This window comes from Echinops telfairi, unplaced genomic scaffold (genome assembly GCF_000313985.2).
Source record: "Echinops telfairi isolate 266 unplaced genomic scaffold, ASM31398v2 ScPeMD7_4;HRSCAF=17, whole genome shotgun sequence".
NCBI classification, from domain to species: Eukaryota; Metazoa; Chordata; class Mammalia; order Afrosoricida; family Tenrecidae; genus Echinops; species Echinops telfairi.
The window spans coordinates 6,294,541-6,315,597 of NW_022103900.1; the positions used below are offsets into that span (position 1 = coordinate 6,294,541).

At 47.3% G+C, this 21,057-nt stretch overlaps 1 protein-coding gene across 2 annotated transcripts in view; it reads left to right on the top strand.

Annotated features, from left to right (window-relative positions):
* STK39 (serine/threonine kinase 39) overlaps positions 1-21,057 on the top strand; it is a 295,827-nt gene that overhangs the window by 57,106 nt on the left and 217,664 nt on the right. For both annotated transcript variants that reach the window (XM_045299562.1, XM_045299568.1), the window contains exons 8-10: positions 5,033-5,166; positions 14,879-14,927; positions 15,030-15,095. In XM_045299562.1, coding sequence (XP_045155497.1) covers positions 5,033-5,166; positions 14,879-14,927; positions 15,030-15,095 — 249 coding nt within the window. The remainder of the gene's footprint in view (positions 1-5,032; positions 5,167-14,878; positions 14,928-15,029; positions 15,096-21,057) is intronic.

Genomic DNA, 21,057 nt, shown 5'->3' on the forward strand with positions numbered 1-21,057 from the left:
TCTTGCATTGAGGAAGTACTTGAGTGGAGGTCCAAAGTCCATCTGCTGCCTTAATACTAAACCTATAAATATATGCACGTAGATCTATTTCCCCACCATCCTATATAAATATATTTATATATGTACCTGCCTGTATTTAGACCTCTATAAATGTCCTTTGTCTCCTAGTTCTTTCCTCTACTTCCTTCTACTTTCCTCTTGTCCCACTCTAATGCTCAGCCTTCATTTGGGTTTCAGTAATTTATCTCGGTTACATTGCCCGAATCCCTACCAGGCCTCTCACACCCTCCTTGCCACTAATTTTGGATCATTTGTTGCTCCCTTGTCCCTGGGATGGTCAGCACCAACCCCTTTCTCCCACCTCCTGCTCTCCTATGTCTCCCCGGAACCATCAATCCAGTTGTTTTCTCCTCCAGACTGTTTATCCAGCCTATCTTATCTAGATAGTTCTGCAGAGATAATAATATGCACACAAAAAAACAAGACATAGCAAGACAAAGCGACAAAAGAGAACACAACGATAACAACAAAAAAGAAAACCAATGACCCAGAAAAGAATAAATTAATTTAAAATAATTTAAAAATTTTAAAAAGAAAGAAAAACCTGTAAATAGATCAAGGTCTGCTTTTTGACCTCTAGGCGTGTCCTCCAGTCAAGTCCGATGGGGTGCCATGCCCTGGCCCCAAAGTCTATCCTTTGTACTCCCTCGGGAGCCCTCTGCTCTGCTCCCCCTCACCCCCAACACCTGTTGCTCTGCCTCACGCCTTTAGTGTTTTGTCTCAGTGTCACTGGTCAGACCTGGCCAGTTTTGTCCCCTGTAGGGCCATGGGTCAGTGAGGGACATCATGTGTCATAGTAGGATCAGCCATATGGTCGTCTCTGTGCATTGGCTGTTCTGAGTGGCAATATCGCCCTCCAGGCCTGGTGTGCCAGGATGTGCTCCACTCTCTCTTCCTCCCCATTCATTTACTCCTGTGTGATCGATTTTTGAAAAATCACTATATTGGTGGCTCATAACAGCTCTTATCACAATCCATCCATCCATCCATCCATTGTGTCAATCACATTTGTACATATGTTGCCATCATCATTTTCAAAACATTTCTTTATACTTGAGCCCTTGGTGTCAGCTAATTAAAGACCTACAGGAAAGTTGCATGTTTCATCGGTGCTGTCCTGCACCCTGCCTGGCTCATCTCTTCCTTGTCTCCCTTCTGGAGGGGATGTCCAATTGTCTACAGATGGGCTTTGGGTCTCCACTCTGCCCTTATCCTCATTCACATAGGTATGATTTTTTGTTCTGGGTCTTTGACGTCTGATACCTTATTCCATCAACACCTCATGATCACACAGGTTGGTGTGCTTCTTCCATGTGGACCCCTGGTACTCTTTTTTTTTTTTCTTCCCCTAATCATTTTATTAGGGGCTCATACAACTCTTATCACAATCCAGACATACATAAGTTGTGTAAAGCGCATTTGTACATTTATTGCCCTCATCATTCTAAAAACATTTCCTCTCCACTTAAGCCCCAGGCATTAGGTCCTCATTTTTCCCTTCCCTCCCTGCTCCCCATTCCCTCATGAGCCCTTGATAATTTATACATTGTCATTTTGTCATATCTTGCCCTGTCCGACGTCTCCCTTCACCCACTTTTCTGTTGTCCGTCCCCCAGGGAGGAGGTCACATATAGTTCCTTGTACTCTTAAACCCAGCCTTTTTTCTCTGAGACCTGAGAAGAATGAGTGGGGAGGCACAGCCGTGCTAGGTACTGCCTGATCTCTCTCTGTGCACAGACTAGAACAAAGGCGGAAGAGACACATTCTGGCTTTCAAGCTGATTGACATTCATAGCACAGGGCTAAGGACAGAATGTGATCAGATGGGTTGATGGAGGGGGATGGCTGTGACATGCGCTGGCCGTGACTCTTGATAGCTGAATACGAGCCACGCCCCTGCGGAAATCTAAAAATAGACTGCAGCAATATCCTTGTGGTCCAGGGATTTCCCAAAATGTCAGGCCTTATTTATTTGTCTGTCTGTCTATCTTTAATATGCCAGCTCTGCTCTTACAGTATCATGTTGGGGACTCATTGATACAAGTGAAGCACAGTGTTTTGTTTAGGAAATAAAATACTACTTTCAGGTCTTTGTTATTCTTTTTTTATTTTTAATCATTTTATTGGGGGTTCTTACAGGTCTTAACCTATAACATTCCATTACATCAGTTGTATCAAGAATATTTGTACATATGTTGCCATCATCATTTTCAAAACATTTTCTTTCTGCTTGAGCCCTTGGTATCAGCTTCTCATTTCCCCCCACCACTCCCCATCCTCCCTCCCTCATAAACCCTTGATAATTTAAAAATTATTATTATTTTTTCATGTCTTATATCGACCGATATCTCCCTTTACCCACTTTTCTGTTGTCCATCCCCATGGGAGGGGGTTATTTGTAGATCATTGTGATTGGTTTCCCATTTCTACCCCCACCTTCCCCTTACCCTCCTGGTATGGCTACTCTCAATATTGGTCCTGAGGGGTTTATCTGTCCTGGATTCCTTGTGTTTCCAGCTCTTACCTGTACCCATGTACATGCTCTGGTCTAACCGGATTTGTAAGGTAGAATTGGGATCATGATAGTAGGGGGGGAGGAAGCATTAAAGAACTAGAGGAAAGTTGTATGTTTCATCGGTGCTATACTGCACCCTGACTGGCTTGTCTCCTCCCCGCAACCCTTCTGTAAGGGGATGTACAGTTGCCTACAAATGGGCTTTGGGTTTCTACTCCGCACTCCCCCTCATTCACAATGATATGATTTTTTAGTTCTGGGTCTTTGATGCCTGATACCTGATCCTTTCAACACCTCATGATCACACAGGCTGGAGTGCTTCTTCCATGTGGATTTTGTTGCTTTTGAGCTAGATGGCCGCTTGTTTATATTCAAGCCTTTAAGACCCCTGACAGTATCTTTTGTCAGTGGGGCACCATCAACTTTCTTCACCACATTTGCTTATACACCCACTTTGTCTTCAAAGATTGTGTTGGGAAGGTGAGCATCATGGAATGCCAGGTTTATAGAACAAAGTTTTCTTGCGTTGAGGGAGTATGTGAGTGGAGGCCCAATGTCCTTCTGCGACCTTAATACTAAACCTATAAATATATGCACATAAATCTATTTCTCCATCATCATATATAAAGATATTTACATATGTACATGCCTGTATTTAGACCTATAAATGCCCTTTGCCTCCTAGTTCTTTCCTCTATTTCCTTTTACTTTCCTCTTGTCCCACCATGTTCAGCTTTGTTAATTCTTTATAGCCAGTTTGCATCATTATTTCTTCTGGTTTTACGTCACTGGTATGGGGGCCGATGGACCCAACTGGATTTTGGGTTGAAGATGGGATCGCAGGGCTGGGCAGTGTTTCGTCTGATGTACATAAGGTCACTGTGGGTTGGAACAGACTCGATGACACCTAACAGCAACAACAATAGCCTCTCCAGGTAGAAATTGTAAATAGATTTCACAGATGAGTATCAACTGCCATGGCTTCATCTTTTCCGTAGGCCGTTATTTTATGTAGGTAGGCAGATGAAAGAAAATAAAAACAGAACAAAACAATACAAACCACTGAGGATGAAAAGGTTCGTTTCACTGTTTGGGAAAAAGGACTACGTTTGGAAGGAGAAATCTACATAAAGAGGGGGATAAGTCCATCAACCGCTGGAATCCCCATTAAGATGTTCGTGCAATAGATCTCTCAAGGGTGGGAAGTCTGTATCATTGAGCACACCTGAGTACAGTCTCTCCATCCATCGCTCCCTGAGGATGTTGTTAGGGCAAAAGAGAAAGCTGAGGCGTGGAGGGTGCAAACCATTGCAGTGACATTTTAGACTAGAAAGAGCCTTTCCTTCCTTGTCGTGTTTTTCTGGCATCTCTTGCCTAGCCCTTGTTTTCTTTCGTTCCCCACTGCCCAGCGTTTCCCACCTGGTCATCGGTGTGGTCACACCAACACGCTTGCTGATCCCTCCTGATTGATGACAGTCCCTGGGGACTTTGCTCCCAGAGTTCACCGTGCTCCCGCCTCTTCTGTTGGCTGCGGCCCCCAGAAACAATCAGCTGTCACCTTCATCCTCCAGCTAGTCCTGTCCTCTGGAGGTGTTTGAAGCACTCCTTGGCACGCAATGGATTTGCATAAATTGGGGCTGATTTATGCTTTTGATGAGATTTACTTAACCCCTGCTTAATAGTTGGTTAACAATTACACACACACACACACACACACACACACACACACACACACACACACACTTTGTTTTTTAAGCCAATACTTTGTTTCTGTGCGAGACCGGAATTTCTTTGGATTTGAAATTGTATTCTGATTCTGTCTTGCCCTTCCTGGGCAGAAGCAGGGCCTTCGATCTGATGATGGCCTGTAATGACCCTGTTGTATTCTGACAATCAGCCATCAGTGTTTTGCTGCCGCCATTTAAGCAATATCCTGTATGTTTGGGTTTTTCTTTTTACCAATTTGAAGAACGAAAGAAAAGAGCAGGAGAAGGAAAGCCTGCCTGCCCCCTGGGATGCAGAGCACTTATTTTTAGGGTTGGGATGTGTGACAGCCTGGAGTCCAGCCGTTCCTTCCTTCTGAAGGATTTGCAGACGTGAGCGCACCCGGCTGCTCGGCTCTTTCCCAGGCAGACTGCCGGCATGCCGTATGCTCCCGGAGCCCGTTCCCAGGAAGCTCTCTCCAGCCCCTTTGGGATACTTCCTCGTTATCCACAGGGCAGATTTTGTAACTGTCAACGGAATAACACTGACGATAATATACACAGTTAACGGGGTCCACAAACACACCTGCAAAGGGAAGCAAATACTGTTCAGAACCCCGTTTCTGGGAAATGAAAATCGTGGGGCGGGGATGTTTATGTCCTTCACCAAGGATGTCCTTTGACATCTTGATAAAAGAATAAAATGCACTGGCCGGTCCACTCAGCCTCTGCCTCTGTGTCCGTTTGTGCCGCAGGTGTTAATGCTGACGTTGCAGAACGACCCCCCCACCTTAGAAACCGGAATAGAGGATAAGGACATGATGAAGAAGTACGGCAAGTCCTTTAGAAAATTACTTTCGCTCTGTCTTCAGAAAGATCCTTCCAAAAGGTATGTTGGCCAGCCTCTGCGGAGGAGCTACTGACCTGGTTTGAATCGTGGCAAAGCTTTGTTTGTGGCTGGAGAGAGGCTGGATGAGGACACCGGAAAGGTGCTTCTCGTCGTGAGGGCACCCTGCTCTGGTCCCCAGGTTTCCAGCCTGGGAGTGGAAGACAGTGTGAGTCACAGAGGAAGGGGAGTGTGTGGAGGGTGGGGGAGCCGAGGGAGCCCGAGGAAAGTCTTTGCTGTTCATGGGATCTACTGCGCTTGTTAGGTGTGGGGTCTGCCATCAGAGGAAACGAAGTGAAACAGAAATCAAAAGAAATGGGCCGCGTGGCCTGCAGAAGCAGAGCTGATAGTCTGTACCGGGCAGGTAGAGCTGACCTCGCAGGATTTGCATTTCCTCCCAGCTCCAGTCCGAACCAGGCAGAGCTATTGCATTTTACACGAGCTTCCTCTGAGTTGTAGAACAAGTTGTTTGTACTGTTGAAAAGATTAAGGAGATTGTTCCCTTAGAAAGATTAATCCCAGAAACAGAAACACGTGGCTGTAAATGGACGTCAGTGTTTTCTGTTTCTCTTGGGTGATTGCACAGTGGTCTGTCTGCTCTGGGGCTTGCTTCTCCTCCTCTTGTCGATGACTCTGAAGTTCCTGGGAGTGAGCCGGGAGTCCGAGGTGTTAGACCACTTAGAGAGGGATGTTAACGAAGTGGAACTTGCACTGCCTGGATCTGGGGCCTCCATCGGGCTTGGCTGTGGGTGAGGCTGTTGTAGCGTACGATGAACAGGGGCTTACCGACCTGGGGGCCTGTGCCATCTACCCTTGATCCAGCCAAGGGGCCAATTTACTGCTTACAGTTTAAAACTAAATACCGGACTTTTCTTCTGGCGCATTCACTTTTTAAGGAAAGGACCTTTATAAAGTTGTTTCCACCTGAATTCTCTCTCTGAAACCGGCTAAGCATTTTACCTTGACAACCTGACCTACTGTGTGAATAGACTACCCTTCCCTGTAGTAAACAAAAGTTCCTAAAATGAGTTGACTTATCCTTGGTGGCTGCTCTTTCCACTCTTTTGAATTTTACTGAAACTGCCTTAAGTCTTTTCCACCCAAGCCATTTTTTCTCCTGGAGCCAGGTCTAACGACTATTTGCTACGAAGCAACAGCCTTCATAAAAAATAATCGTGTTTATTGTACGAGGCAGGGTTATTGTGGTACACACATGGCAATTTCCGTAAACTCTTCATTTGTTTTTCTACTTGACGTACAGAGCTTGTTTCCCCTTCAGAAATCATATTGATCTTTCACTGTGGGCTGCCAAGGACTGGCTGCTAACAGACCAGAAGGTCCGTGGTTCAAACCCACCAGTCACTCCACAGGAGAAAGATCCGGCAATCTGCCTCCACAAAGATCTTCATCCTCGGAAACCATCTGGGGCTGTTCTACTCAGTCCTGGAGGGCCTCTGTGCCTGGGAGTCAACTTTAAGGCAGTGGGTTTGGTTAGCAGGTGAAAGTGCTCTTAGATTCTAATATTATCTTAACCCCTGCTTGGCTGCCCTTCACATTCGGTGTCATCAGCAGTTGTAAGTTTTTGATTTCATCAAACTAAGAGCCTTTGATCCAGTAAAGAAGCGTCGATGGTGCAGTGTGGTTAAGTGCTTGGCCACTAACTGAAAGGTTGGTGGTTCAAACCCACCAGCTTCTCTGTGGACGAAAATGTGGCAATCTGCTTTTGTATAGATCACAGCCTTGGAAACCATATGAGGCCGTCCACTCTGTCCTTTCCAGGGTCCTTATGAGTCAGAACCAACCAGAAAGCAGTGGGTCAGGCTTGATTGAGTTTAGCTATGGCCCAATGAGAGAAAGACATTTTTTCTAGGTAGCACTGGGCTATTACTGGTGTCTTGAAGGAGTCCTGGGGCAGCTGTGAGCTAGGCTTTGGACTGCTAACTCCGAGGAAGGCATGTGAGGCTGTCTGCCACTGTATAGGCTGACATGATGACAGTGGTTTTTTTGGTGGTGATTCTTGAACTAGTTGAGATCCCACCTGGTGGCTGCAATGTGCAAAGTCACAGGACTCCAGCTTATTAAGAAAATGTTCTGCAGGGCTGAATGTACTTAATGATAGAACAGTATGTTTTTCATGAGGTTTATACTTTTGTGAAAATGTTATATTTAACCACACAATATTTAACAAATCATATTTATTTCTTAATGATTTTGAAAGTCTTTCCAGGGTTTATTATATGATCTTAAATACAATGTTTTCCCTGCTCCTTGCTCCCACATCCCTTGTAAAGATTCCGTCATATATTGGGATCTGTACTTCAGACCATTCTTAGAGACACCTGGTGGCACTGTGAATGGGTGTTGGACTGCTTTAACTCCCAGGTCAGTGGTTCAAACCCACCAGCTGTTCCCAGGAGAAAGACTAGACTGTCTGCTCCCATGAAAAAGTACAGTGTTGGAAACTCTTGATTGGGTCGCTGTGAGTCGGACTCAACTCCATGGCCATGGGTTTTTTGGTGGCTCGGTGTTTGTGCGTTAGGCTGCTAACCACAAGGTGAGCGGTTTGAAAGCACCAGCCCTTGCACCTTGTCCTGTGGGATCGCTGTGAGTCAGAACCAGCTCCCTAGCAGTGCGTTTGGTTTGGTTTGGTTCATAGTGGATGTATTTTCATCCATGGAGCATGAGTGCGGGAAGGATTTCTTTTAGACATTTTGTCTCTAACTTGCTCTGTTCTCGTTTATTTGTCCTCCATAGCAAGCACCTCTAGACTGTTAGAGACGCACAGACTTCTTTTAAAGAAAAACACATAGGTATTGAGTATGTATGTGAGGGATTTAAAGACATAAACAGATTTATGGCTTGTGAGCATGAAAAAGGTGATATTGTTAAATTATTATTATATGGGATGTGATTTTATAATGGGAGGTACAGATGGATATGCTGTGGACTACTAATCAAGGTGGTTGGGACAGTCAGTTCATAGCCACCCAGGGGCCGCAGGAGCAAGTCCTGGAGACCTGCTTGCAAAAGGCCACCGTCCTGAAAGGCCTATGGGTGCCCTTTTCCTCTACCCACATGGGTCTCCAGGACTTAGTATCAGCTCCATGGCTGCTGGTTGAGTGTGTGTGTGTGTGTGTGTGTGTGTGTGTGTGTGTGTGTTGTGTGTGTACAGTTCTTCAACCATGGGTATTTTAGAGCTCTGCCTCTGCTTATTTTACTCAAGGGCTGTTCTCCCTTTGTCTCTGCTTAGAGTTAACTACACCTGGGTATGGTTCTGAGCTCTACTTATTATCTGCAGGACTCAGTTTCTTCCTCTGTCAAATGAGACGACTCCCACGTACTTCTTTGCTGCTAGGAAGGATTGCGATAGGGCAAGGAAGGCAGACAGCACAGTGCCTGGTAGTTCCCAGAGGCTCAGGGATTCAGGTCGTTGTGTATTTTTAGAGACACCCTCTCCTGCCTTCCTCATCTAGTGGAGTTAGTGCAGCGTTCAGTTTTCCTGCAGGATTTTGAGCATCTCCTGTAGGGCTCATCGCACTGTTGGCTTTATTGACTTACACACCCAACTTCATCATAGATTGAAGGTGCTTGCTTGTTTTGGGGTGGTGGAGTTCTGTTCACAGTGTCTGGTTTGTACTATGTCCTCAATACTGTTTATTGAAACCCCAAGAAGAATACGGGGAGCTTGGCTCTGTGGAGGTGTTGTCACCCACTGAGACAAGTTTCAGCAGCAGAAACCAGGTGACAGTAGATTGCGAAACGAGGGGCAGAGGTGTGACGGTCCCCACTTGTCACTGCTGCCTGCATGTACGTCCTCTGCGAGGAATCTGAAAGCAGTTAGCCGCACGAGGACCCCTGGCATGCTGAGGACCCTTCCAGCAGTGTGTGAAGGAGGTCACTGAGGAAGAGGAACCAGGGCAGGCTCACTTGGAGGGCTCCTGGATCTTCCTGAGTAAGAGAGATCTGGAGTGTTGGAGCCCTGTGCCTCATCCGAGCGTGTGTTCTGCATAGGCCTAGACAAAGAACTTCTTATATATAGTTGCATAAGGGACCAGCTTGCTACATCTTTAAAAAACAGATCAGCCATCCTTGATCTTGTGGGTTACATGCTTTGCATGGAAGGACGCTATAAAAAGAACCAGCATTTTTTTTTTTTTGAGAAACAAGGGGTGGCGTTGCTCAGTTAAATCCATAAGAAGTGTGGGCTTGAATAGTGTTACTTTTGGGGGACATGGCGGAGCGAGGAAGGCAGAGTTGCTTGAGGTCAGTGGGCTCTTAGGATTTAGTAATGCACGCTCTTAGAGCTGCTTAAATGGTTATCTTGTCCATCCCGAATCCTCTGAGAATCATTCGAATTCTCAGTGGCCCGTAGCTCATCCATATGCATTAACCGAATCCCTGGGAGGGGCTTTCTTCTGAGAATGTTGGTATGCACTTGCTGACCTCACTGTGTGGTTTCCTGACGGTTTTAAATGGAGTCATCATCCAAAGTCCAGGGCTTTGGCTGCCGGTAGCATTCTAGCATTGCTTATAAGACAGGATTTGTGTTTATAATATATTGACTGGCTCTGCATTTGTTAGTGGCCATGTAAGACCTGACTCTGCTTGCAGAATTCTTTCTCCCGTCTACTCAGCCAGAAGGCGGCCAGCATGGATCTTTTCACAGTCCCTGGCAGCACCCGGGTAGTTGCTATGGCGTAAAAACCAAGCCAAGATGGAAAACACACACAAACAAAAACCCAACATCAGATTGGCAACATGCACCTCCGCTTCTCTCAAAACTTCCAGCACATTCTCCACTCCCTCCTTAGCCTCATTCCTTCCAATTCCACCCAGGCTCCTCTCCCTGCCCTGCCACTTCCCCCTCCATCCCCACCTCTGCCCCCATACTTCTGTATATAGAGCTGGCTTGGGTAGGATCTGATTCCAAAGCTGTGTTTAGTGATCCTGTGTAGAGGACAAGCCTGCGCTATTTGGGTCAAAAGAGTGGGGCATCTTCAGACGATCCCTCCTTTCTGCTCTCATCCTAGTCCTGTGGACTTTGTGGTGGAAGGCTTGGAGGGGAATTGCCTGTCCCTCTGTACATTTTTGGTTACCATAGAAATGACCTTGCTGGGGAAGGGAAAGTATTTTCCCAGCCCTGTAGCTCAAGGTATGTCTGGCATTTTCCCAGACTTCTCTCTTCATCAGCGGTAGGCTGGGGGAGGGGGGGGGGTACGCTTGCTTCTTTGTGTGCAGAAGGGAGAAGGGGGGTGGTGGTGGAGGTGCCAGGAAGAAAGGAGGCATTGAACTCCTCACTTAAGCCCTCCAGCCCTTCAGAGACTTCCTCCCCTTTCTCCCCCTCTCCCCCACCGCCTTCTCTCCTTTCCATGCCTTTTCCTCTTCCTTTAATGCCAGCATGAGTTTCACGTTCATTGCCTCATTCTCCCATTCCTTGAGCAGATGCTTAGAATTGGGGGCCGACAGAATTGTGCTTCCGGAACTGGGGGATGCTGTCCAGATGCCTGGCAGCATGCATTTTACCTCCCATTTGATCACAGCATGAAATGGAGTGACAGTGGACTCCTTGATTAGTTTCTTTATTTTTTCCCGTGCTGTGCTAGGCATTGGGAAGATGAAACAGAGTCGTGTATGGTGCCGGCCTGGCAGGGCCTGTGACCTAGTGTGGTGGAGTGGTCGGTGACGGAGGGACAGGGGATGGCAGGTAGATGGGGCTGTGGACCTGGTGCAGGCAGCGGTAAGTGAACCTGGCTGAGGAGGGATGTGCCAGTGTTGGATGGCATTTCAGTGGGCTCTCTCGACTGATGGGCAAGGGTGTGCCTGGTGGCTGGCGGGGTTGGGGGGGGCACCCGCAGCACACAAAGAGGGGTGTGCATCTGTCGTGGATGAGCAAGTGATGGTGAGAGCAAGGCCAGGGTGGCTGGAGACAGGCGTCACGCAGGGTGTGATGGAAGAGGGGCCTGGAGGGGTTATGTGCTCGGGCTTGTGCAGTGCTACAGAGTTTTGACTTTCATCTCAAGCTACGGCAGCCCTGGCTATTGTCTTTGTTGTAAGCCACTCACGGGGTCGGCTGCTGGGAGGATGGCGTGGGATGGGGACCGGGTCTGCGGGACGGAGGCCAGCGGGGAGGCTGCTGTAACTGTGTGGACCGGGGGCCGGGAGGGCTCCACCCTGTCCAGTGGTCTGTGGATCCCTCAGCCGCCTTGGTTTTCCTGTCACTTAATAGGAAACCGAAATTCGCGTTCCTTTGTATTCTCTTCAGTTTTATATTCAATTTTTGCTCTGTGTGGTAAGGCGAGCAAACCCAACACTAGACCTTATTCAGCCCAGTCTTTTTTTCCCAGCCAAGTTAAATTTTCTGAAGAAACTTCTGTTTTTAAGAGAACCTTCATTAGCGTCTTAAGCAGGACCAGGGGAGGACACAGACATGCTCTCCAGATAGGGGAGACCCTTGGCAGGGGGCCAGCCTGGGATTCAAAGGTTTGCTGATGTGCACAGAGCTTTACAGAGGGGCACCGGAGGTCAAGGACAACTGTCACACACGCGTGATAGGCGGCAAGTGAAAACATCAGGGTCACAGGTGGGGTTAACCTGAGCGGGGCCAGGGATGTGGTGGTAGACAGAGGAGATTGGTCCACGGGCCTCCCCAAAGCAGTCAGGGCCTGACTCATGTCTATGCGAGCCCTACCCTCAGCCCCACTTCCCCAGCGATCTCCACCAGGGCCAGTCCAGTCTTTAATGGCTCCTCTGTGCCCTCTTTCAATAGCTCTTCCCGTCTCGGAATGCTCAAGTATGCCTCTTAGGCCCCACAGTGCCCCGACTGCCTGCTTGTTGTAAGTCAGGAGAAGGGGTAGGTATGGGTGTCACATTCACTATTGAAGAAAGCCCTGGTGGCACACACACGTTGGGGTGTTAACTGCAAGTCAGCAGTTCAAAAACACCAACCACTTAGCCTGAGAAAGACTTTGTACTTCAAGAGGTACAGTCTCTGAAGCTCACAGGGGCAGTTCTACCCTGTCCTATCAGGTTGCTATGAGTCAGCAGTGAGTTTGGCTTTGGGATTTCTGTTCACTGTTGGAAGACTAGCAGCACCCAGAGTGAAGCCTGACAGACAGTAGGTGCCCAATAAATCCTTCCTGAGAAAAACGGAAGAATGCCTCTGGAGTAGCTCATGGCAAAAATAAATAAATAAAAGGCCGCTGATCAGAAATATGATAGTATACCCCCCAACAATCACTAAAACTAAATCAGATAATGTAGTAGATTTCTTTTTTTTACCTTCTAGGGCACAGTAATATCAGTTTCGAGTCCTAGGGCCTGTTTAGCAACTTATAAATTCTTGAGCTTACCAAAAGATAGAGCCCCAAATCATTGTAGAATGGGGCCCACCTGTTGTTTAGAAGTTTATTTACTGAAAGCAGTTAGCAATTAGTGGCTATTTATAGCAGTGGCTGTAAGAATTAGGGGTTCTTTGTCAAGTATTTGTGATCAGCGGGTCTCCTTGAAATCTGGGGGAAAGAGTAATAATAGCGGAAATCGAAAAAAGTCTTTGCTTAGAAATACAGTTGATGGTCTCTGTAGACTTACATAACTTGTACACTGACACACTTAGAGAAGCTCCCTAATCCTTTCATATGCTTGGGCGTGGCCTCTGGGGACAAACTGGTGGAATTTCTGGTTCCAAAGCAGTCATTTCATTCAACTTGCACCTTCCCCCAGCATCATCATATTTGTCCCATTGATCGTCATTGCCTGGGAGAAAACCCCATGGTACATGCAGTAATGATTCTCAACCTCCTCCCAATTTTTTCTGAATATGAAAAATTAGAAACATATAGATAAGTTGAAAGTAGATAGTCAAATATACTTGTGTACACCAGTTAGATTCAACAGTTATTAGCATTTTGGCACATTAGCTGTATCTCTTTATCTATATTTTGTTGTATTCAACGGGTTGAAAGTAATACACTTGGCATCTGGGTTGACAGTCCTTCCCAAAGAATATTTCCCCCTAATAAACCACACCATTTTCCCTATTCGTTTCTGTATCCAGCATATTTGGACACTTCTAGTTATTGCTAAATGTCTCTCTATGTTTATCACACATCCCTCTCAACAAACCCAGGCTTCCACCAAGGGCCATTTGCTGTACTAGATTGTTTACTTATGAAGTCTGTTTTCTTCTAAAACCAGGCCTCTTTCCTCCCCCTTGGCCTGTTCCCTCATGACATTGACTTTTTGAACTGATCAAGCCATTTTCCTTGCTGACTGCCCCAGACGGTAGCTTTATCTGCTGATTTCTACTGCCACTTTTTATGGGGATCTGTTGACAGAGGTTTGCTATGAGTTGGCGTCAACTCAAAGGCTGTGACTATTGACCTGAAGGAAGCTTGGGGGCGCAGGAGGCTGGGGGGCACTAACCCTTGTTTCCATAAAGATGTTTAGCCTTGGAAATCCTCTAGAGCAGTTTTGTTGCCCTACCTGGTTGTGATGAGTGGGAGTCGCCACTAAGGCGATGGGTTTGGGTTCATTGCCGAAGGACACTATTTTGAAAGCGTGCTGAGCTGATGAATGTCATAGCAATGACAAGTACAAAATGAGTATTTTGCAAATGACTATGACACACCTGCATATTTTAGGCAAAGATGCCAAAACCATTAAGGCAAAGGTCTTTTTGGCAACTAGTTCTTCATGCGTTGCTCTGAAGCGTTACGTGACAGAGTACATGGCGGTTGTCATGAGGAGGGCACCTTTTACCACAGCGCGGCTGTGGGGCCCGCAGACCAAGTGATGAAGCTGAACACCAAGGACAGTCGACTAGCTCCACATGACATCCCTCCACTGTGCTGGGCAGCACCTGTGACGCCTTCTTGTCCGACATGCTTGAGTAAGCTTACTCGAGAGCCTCTGGACTATAGCTTCCCAAGCTTACTCAGCGCACCATCCCCTTTTTAGGAAAAAGGATACAAACAAACAAAAACAATTCCTCAGTGTCCCTTTGGCAATGAAACACCCCCGCCCCCCGAATCCTTTGAATGCCTGCCCCCTTCTCCCGCCCTCCCGAGGCAGGGTGGCCGGTCACCCACTTTGGAAGCTTTGGACTTCACTTTCAGTTCACAGGGAGCACAAGTGTGACAGCGCCACCAGGAATAGACTTAGTCCTTCCCTGTGAGCGCGTGTGCAGTTTCTGAACCCATGTTTGCTTTCACCAGAAGGACAGTAGCCCGTATATCTCTGAGGCAGTGTCCGGAGTGGGCGGACACCCAGGGCCACACGGGTCCACACGGGTTTGTGGGGTGCTTGCAGTAGCTGCTGCCCCCAGGGAGTCTTAGTGCTACTAGGCTGTGGTTTCTGGGGTAGGATCATATTGCAGCCTGTATTCCTACAATAGAGGGATTTAGCTCAGAGACATGGCAGCCTGCCGCCTTTTAGGAACAGTGAACTCACTGAGGAAAGGGTAAGGGCGAAGGATGGAAAGTTGACCATGCCCCAAGCATGCCACGTCCCGGAGTTTCAATGTCTTGCTGTGGAGGTGTTTGGAGCGGACTGGAAACTTGGCCTGGTTTCATGGGTGCCAGCCTAGGATGAATTCAGTTCCCCGCTTTGCTCTTCCTAAACGGTCTTCCGGAAATAGCGCTAGGTTAACTTGTTTCATCAAGCGGTGTGCTTATTGAGTGGTCATTGTCTCAACTCTAATTTATTGTTGATCTTTCAGGCCCACAGCAGCAGAACTTTTAAAATGCAAATTCTTCCAGAAAGCCAAGGTAACATGCTTAAAACACCCAAGTAAATCTGCTATTTTGAAATCACTATAGCTTTCTGGTTGTGATATTTGATTTTAACCCGTCGGGCTATTTGTCTTGCAGAACAGGGAGTACCTGATTGAGAAGCTGCTCACGAGAACCCCAGACATAGCCCAAAGAGCCAAAAAGGTAAGTACTGCCCACGGTCCCCACCCCAGGAAGTGAGACCCAGAGAGAAAGAGAGGGCAACGATGTCCTCCGAGTCAGGAAGATCAGGTTGGTCCATCCGGGGCGGGCGGCCTGCATTTTGCTCTTTGGTTATCTCAGCCTGCTGTAATGTGTTTGGGTGCGGCAACAGCGAGCACCTTATATGATTTCAATTTCCTAGTTATCAGTTTGGCTTGAGGACGGTTTGGGGCTCCGGGGGGAGCTTCAAATGCTAGAGAGTTAAAAGCTGCCCTGCCATATCTTTCATGTGGGTATCCCAGAAGCAGAGTGGTTTCTGACCACTGTCTGAAATGGCAAAAGATCGAAAACGAAAACTGCCGTCTTGGACGGCCTGTGGGATGGAGGCTCTCTCCTTCTGAAAGACCCGCGTCCCTTAGCTTGGCCTCCCTTCTGTTAACTGGATTGTGTTAATGATTACCTGGAAAAACTTTCCACTCGAGGCTTTAGATTCTTTTCAGTGACGTGCGTCTGTGAGTTACGACTTGCCACTGGCACTTCTAAAAGCACACACCCACAGAGGGAAAATTTCAACTTCTTTTGCATCTACACTTTTTCTGCCCAAAATTTCATGTGCCGCTGCCCTTCCCCGTGAGGGGTGATTTTCTCGCCCTGTTTAATCTCAGGAACTGTGCTGCTCTGTGGAAAGGGCCGACCAACACTGCTGGGCCAGGCTTGCAGAATGGTTCCTCTTCGCCCCGGACCCAACCTTCTTCGTCAGGGTCGCTGGCCTCTGCACACCGATCTCTCTCCCAGCCACTGCCCGCACCTCTGCACCATGGCTCACAACGGTCTCCACCTCTGCACCATGGCTCACAACGGTCTCCTCGTCCCCCTGCAGCAAATTTCTCCTTCTTCTGTCTCTGTCCCTCTTTTTGGTTCCGCCTGTGAACCCGCTCTACGAGTAACTTTCTGATCACATCACTTACGTACTCAAACGGTGTCTCTAAAACGAAAACCACCACGAGGGCCAGCTGATGAACAAAATAAAAACAAAATGAGGTGGGAAAGAGCAGGTGTCTTACTTGTAATAACATAAAGACCAAGCCTCTTTACCCCAGAATTCACAGCGGCATTTTATTTCTATCTTTATTTTCTATGTCTTCCTTTATATTCTAACCCAAACCAACCAACCAACCCACCCTGTGACCATGGAGTGGATTCCTGTGCTTAGTGACCCTCCTCCATAGGGTTTCCAAGATGGTAGATCTTTATAGGAGCAGATAGGTGCATCTTTCTCTTTTGGAGTGGCTGGTGGGTTTGAACCTCTTATCTTAGCATGAGTAGTCCAGTGCTAACCAGACAGTGCCACCAGGGTTCCTATTCTTGTATTCCAAGCATCAGCCAAACCAAACTGCTGTTCCCTATACCCAACCTGTACTTTCTCTTGGGACCTTTATCAGTTTGGGGTAGGGATAATGGGGGTGAGGGGTGGGAAGCAATCTGCTGTGGCTGTCATTTCCTTCCCTGCTTTAAAAAAGTTAAATTATGTATGAAATATTAGGGTGTTCTGTGTCTCAGACTTTATTTTGGATGGACCTTAAAGAACGCACAGCTGGAGTTTTGAGAGATGTGCTTTTTCAACTCTGTATCCCGCCATTTACCTGGGGTTTGACCTTAGCTCTGAGCTTTTGCTTTCAGCCACCCCATCATGTGGAAAGTGGCCCCCCATCTCAGGGACACGCAGCGGACTAAGGGAGACGGTGCCATAGTTCTTTAAGCACCCTCGAGACAAGAGAGCGGCCCGTTGTCAGGCTCTCCAGCTGCTCTCGGGTTGGCTGCTGCCTGGCGCATCTTACAGTGTAGTTCCTTGCCCAGGGACTCTAGGGCAGGTTTACTGACAGGGACAGTGTTACTATTGTGCACATCTGTGTTATAGTAAGTTCCCCAAACGTTTGCTGCCTGATGGGCACATATGCTTGGGTGGACCAAGCAAAGGCTACAAGAAACTGACCTCATTGCCTTGCTTTGAGCTCCTTCAATTCTTAACGTACATGGGTTTCTAGCATCCTTGTTACTAGTAGGCTCCCTCCCTCTGGCTCTCAATGCAGGTAAGCAATCTTAACATTCTTTATATGAAGCTTCTCTCGGAGACGGGGCACTAAGCAATGAAAAGCAAACAAACAGCAAATCCAAACCCACTGCCGCAGAGTTGGTCCCGGCTCCTAGCGGCCCTGTAGGGCAGAGTAGAACTACTCACTGAGGGTTCCAAGGCTGTGCATCTTGATGGGAGCAAGCAGCCTTGTTCTCTCTCAGAGCCGCTGCGGGGATAGAACTGCCGACCTTGCAGCTAAACAGCCCATCCTGCTACACTGCTTCAGGGCTTCCGCAATGTAATTTCAGTGGCCTGTGTAGTGAAATGTAAGCCCTTGCGGTGGGTTCATACAGGGGCCCACCTCTGTGTTCCCTGTAAGAGCTGGTGTGGGGAAGCCCTTCTCTGGACGGAGGCCTCCTCAGCTGCTCTCCCTCGTCCTTATGGTCCCTCTGAGTCTGATCTGACACTAGCTTCTGTGGTGTAGCTGGGCTCCCGAGGGGCTACTTGTGGATGGGAGCCCTTTGATTTTTGTCTTCTCGTTTTCAGTGTAAGAAAAGCAACCGCAGCATTCCCTCCGTGGGTATGACATCACCTAGCATTGAGTCAGCGTCGCCTCCTTGGGGCCCCATGCTGCCCTGGGACGGCTCTGCTCGCGAAGAACTCCAAACGCTGGTTTTGCTTTTTTAAAAAAGAAGTGATCGCCAGACCTGTTTTCTGCGGTGCCTCTGGGGAGACCTCTTTCAACGGCTACCCTTTCAGTTAGCCGCCAGGTGCCTTTGCTGTCTCTGGTTCTAGGGACTCTGGCAACTGAAATGCTGCTGCTGCTGTATGCTCGTGAGTTGATTTCGAGTCGTGGTGACCCCATGTGACAAAGGAGAAGTGTCCCGTAGGGCTTTCTCCTACACAGCTGCTGGGCGTCTGTGAACCCCCAGCCTTTGAGTTAGCTTGCCTGTTGGCACCACCTGTCTCCTGGTTGCCTGGGAGTAGGGATCATCTTGATTTTCTCTTACCCTAAATTTTCTGCCTATCAAATGGAAATTTCATTCGACCCCAGGCAGGCGGTGAAGGTTAATGAGAGGTCTGAAGTTCTGGATCACAAGGCGTTCTGTAAATTCTAAATGAGAACATGCTAATCATGACCCATGAGAATAGGGTTAAGGGCAGTTATATAACTTCTTTTCAACTTTTTATTTATCCTGTGGATGAGAAGAAAAACTTTAATAGCCATTACTGTTTCTCATGTGACTCTCCAGGGACCTGTCTCCTGCCATCTTGGGGGGTTTAAAAGCCTAAGCACGTGATGTTCTCTCATTTGCTAGCTGCCTTGCGTGGGGGAAGCATGTCAATAATTCTGTTAAAATGTAATGCAGATGCTCAGAGCTGTGTGCTTTTCCTTGTAGGAACAGTCACGCACCATGTTGGCTCATGTGTAAGTTCTATGACACAAACCTTGAATTGTCACATCCACATGCATATTCATATGCTCCTAAAGCCCCCATAAGGCAGGATGGGGGCTGGGGACTAGAAGGTACACTCATGTCGGAATGCTGAAGGATCAGCCAAAGGCGTGTGGGCCAGGGCCGGCGTAGTTAGGGAAATAGGATACATAGCTCTTCTTTTTATTGCGCTTGCCAATATTTTCATGGGAAATACAATTTCTGGGGGACTCCTGCTTGCATTCTCTCAGTAATGAAACTGAGAAAGCTGGAAATGGTTCACATTACCGGAAAGAAAAGGGTTTTTGTATCACTGCTACAGCATCAGTGGGAATTGGAAAGACCTGGGATGTCGCTTGTAGGCCCCAGAATTTCTTCTATGAGGTTCAAGATTTATTTTTCATTATGAATCCTAGGCTGCTGGCTCCATTTGATCCTCTGACGTGCTTTGGAACCAATGGGGTAGAAGTATTATACTTCGCACCTTTTTTTAAAAAGTTTTTCTTCTTTAACCTTTTGTCAGTTGGGTGAAGGTCTTCAGATCAGATCAGTTGCATTTAACAGTTCATACACCTTTTGTTTCATGTCACTGATTGCAATCCCCACAATATAACATCATCACTCATCCTACTGCCTCCCTGTGCTTCCTAACTGCATTCCTCCATCTCTCCTCGCCCTTTCCAACTCTGTCCTTAGGGAAACACGGCCCCGTTGTTCTGAAATGGCTGACTGTTCTAAGGTGGGTCCACCCCTCTAGTTCTTGTTTCTCATGTGGACCTGTCTGCTGGCTAGAGGAAAATCGAGCCAGCGTGCACATCCGTTTTCAGACCTGCAGGTTGAAGGGCTGTCGTGTCAGGGCTTCCGCCCATGTCTCTCTGATCCTGAAGTCTGATCTTTTTGGCACTGATTTTGACTTTATTTCTGCATTTTTCTCCCGCTATATCTCAGGCTGACTTTCTAATGTGATCCCTTTTGAGCATTTGGTCGTGGTAGCCAGGCACCATCGAGTTCTTCCGCTCTCAGCACCATGGAGACCGACAGCCACAGGGTCCATTCGCAACACTGGACTCATTGCTTCCATGTATCTTTTGGTTTCCACCACTCTTCTTTCCTCTGGACAGAGGAAGATCCATCAATAGTTCCCTCTTAGATGGCCAGTCATGAGCTTTTAAGTCCCCAGTGGTTACTTGACCAATGTGGGCCATAGAACATTAGCTTGATGGATTATGCTATGCCAGTTTACCTTGGTGTCCCCTGAGCCCCCAGGACGCTGCGACTTATTCCTTCGAGGCATTTGGTCATGACTTTGCGGCCCTGTGTGCTTCACCAGCCTCCCAGGCATTCACATTTACTTAAATGTCTCATGTGTATCGATAACTTACACTATCTTCTTAGAAATTTTCATTTAGAAATGACTTCAGACTTTCAAAAAAGGTATAAAAGAACGACAAAGATTTCACATCTAAGTGTGTGTATATATATCTCCTTTCTCTCATTTCAAACTCTTTGGGGGAAGTTGGAGATATGACACCCTTTCCCTCAGTGTGTGTTTCTTTAAAACAAGGATTTTTTTTTTACATAAGAACGGCACAGCACACAAAATTAGGAAACTAGCACTGACCCAGCCCCACTACTTAATTTGCACACATCCAAATTCTGTGTGTCCCCAGCTGTCACACTTGTACCTTTTATCTGGCCCAGGATCTGATCTCGACTAAGCTGCTTGTTCACTTTTAGTCTCTTTTCACCTAGAGCGGTCTTTCTTTGCTTTTTCATAACTTAGACACTTTTGAGGAGTGTAGACAGACCAGTTATTTTGTGGAAGGGCAGTTTGGATTTCGCTGATATTTTCATCATGATTGGATTCCAGTCATGCATTTGGGGGATGGGGGTGAGGGAACAGACATGAAGAAGCCCAGTCATGGTTTCTCCATATTAGGAGGCATATGATACCAATTTATTTCCTCATTGGTAATGTTCACTTTGATCACATGGTTTAGGTGGTACCCACCGGAGTTCGTCTTTATAAAACATTGGTAAGTAAAACGCAGACAAACCAACCAATCCATTACCGTCAAGTCCGTTCTATAAGCAGAATTGGACTGTGGCCCATAGCGTTTCCAAGACTGGTGGTGTCCAGCTGTGGTCCCTTCTACTACCAGCCACGCCCTTGAGCACTGCGCCTCCAGGGCTCCTTGTCAACGCAAGTAAATAGAAAGAACTCGTTCATGTTGTGTGCATCCAGTACGTTCAACATGGAAAGGGAGAGTGACTCTCCTCACCACATTGGCTCACATGGCTGTACACTCATGGGACACTCATGATCGGATTTCCCTGTCTCGGGTACAGGGAACATTCAGCTAGGGTGGGACACTCAGATTGATGAAGGAAGTGGGATAATGCCACTCCAAGCTCTCTGTCGGACTTGGAGGCAACGCTTATTGGATCTGTGCCC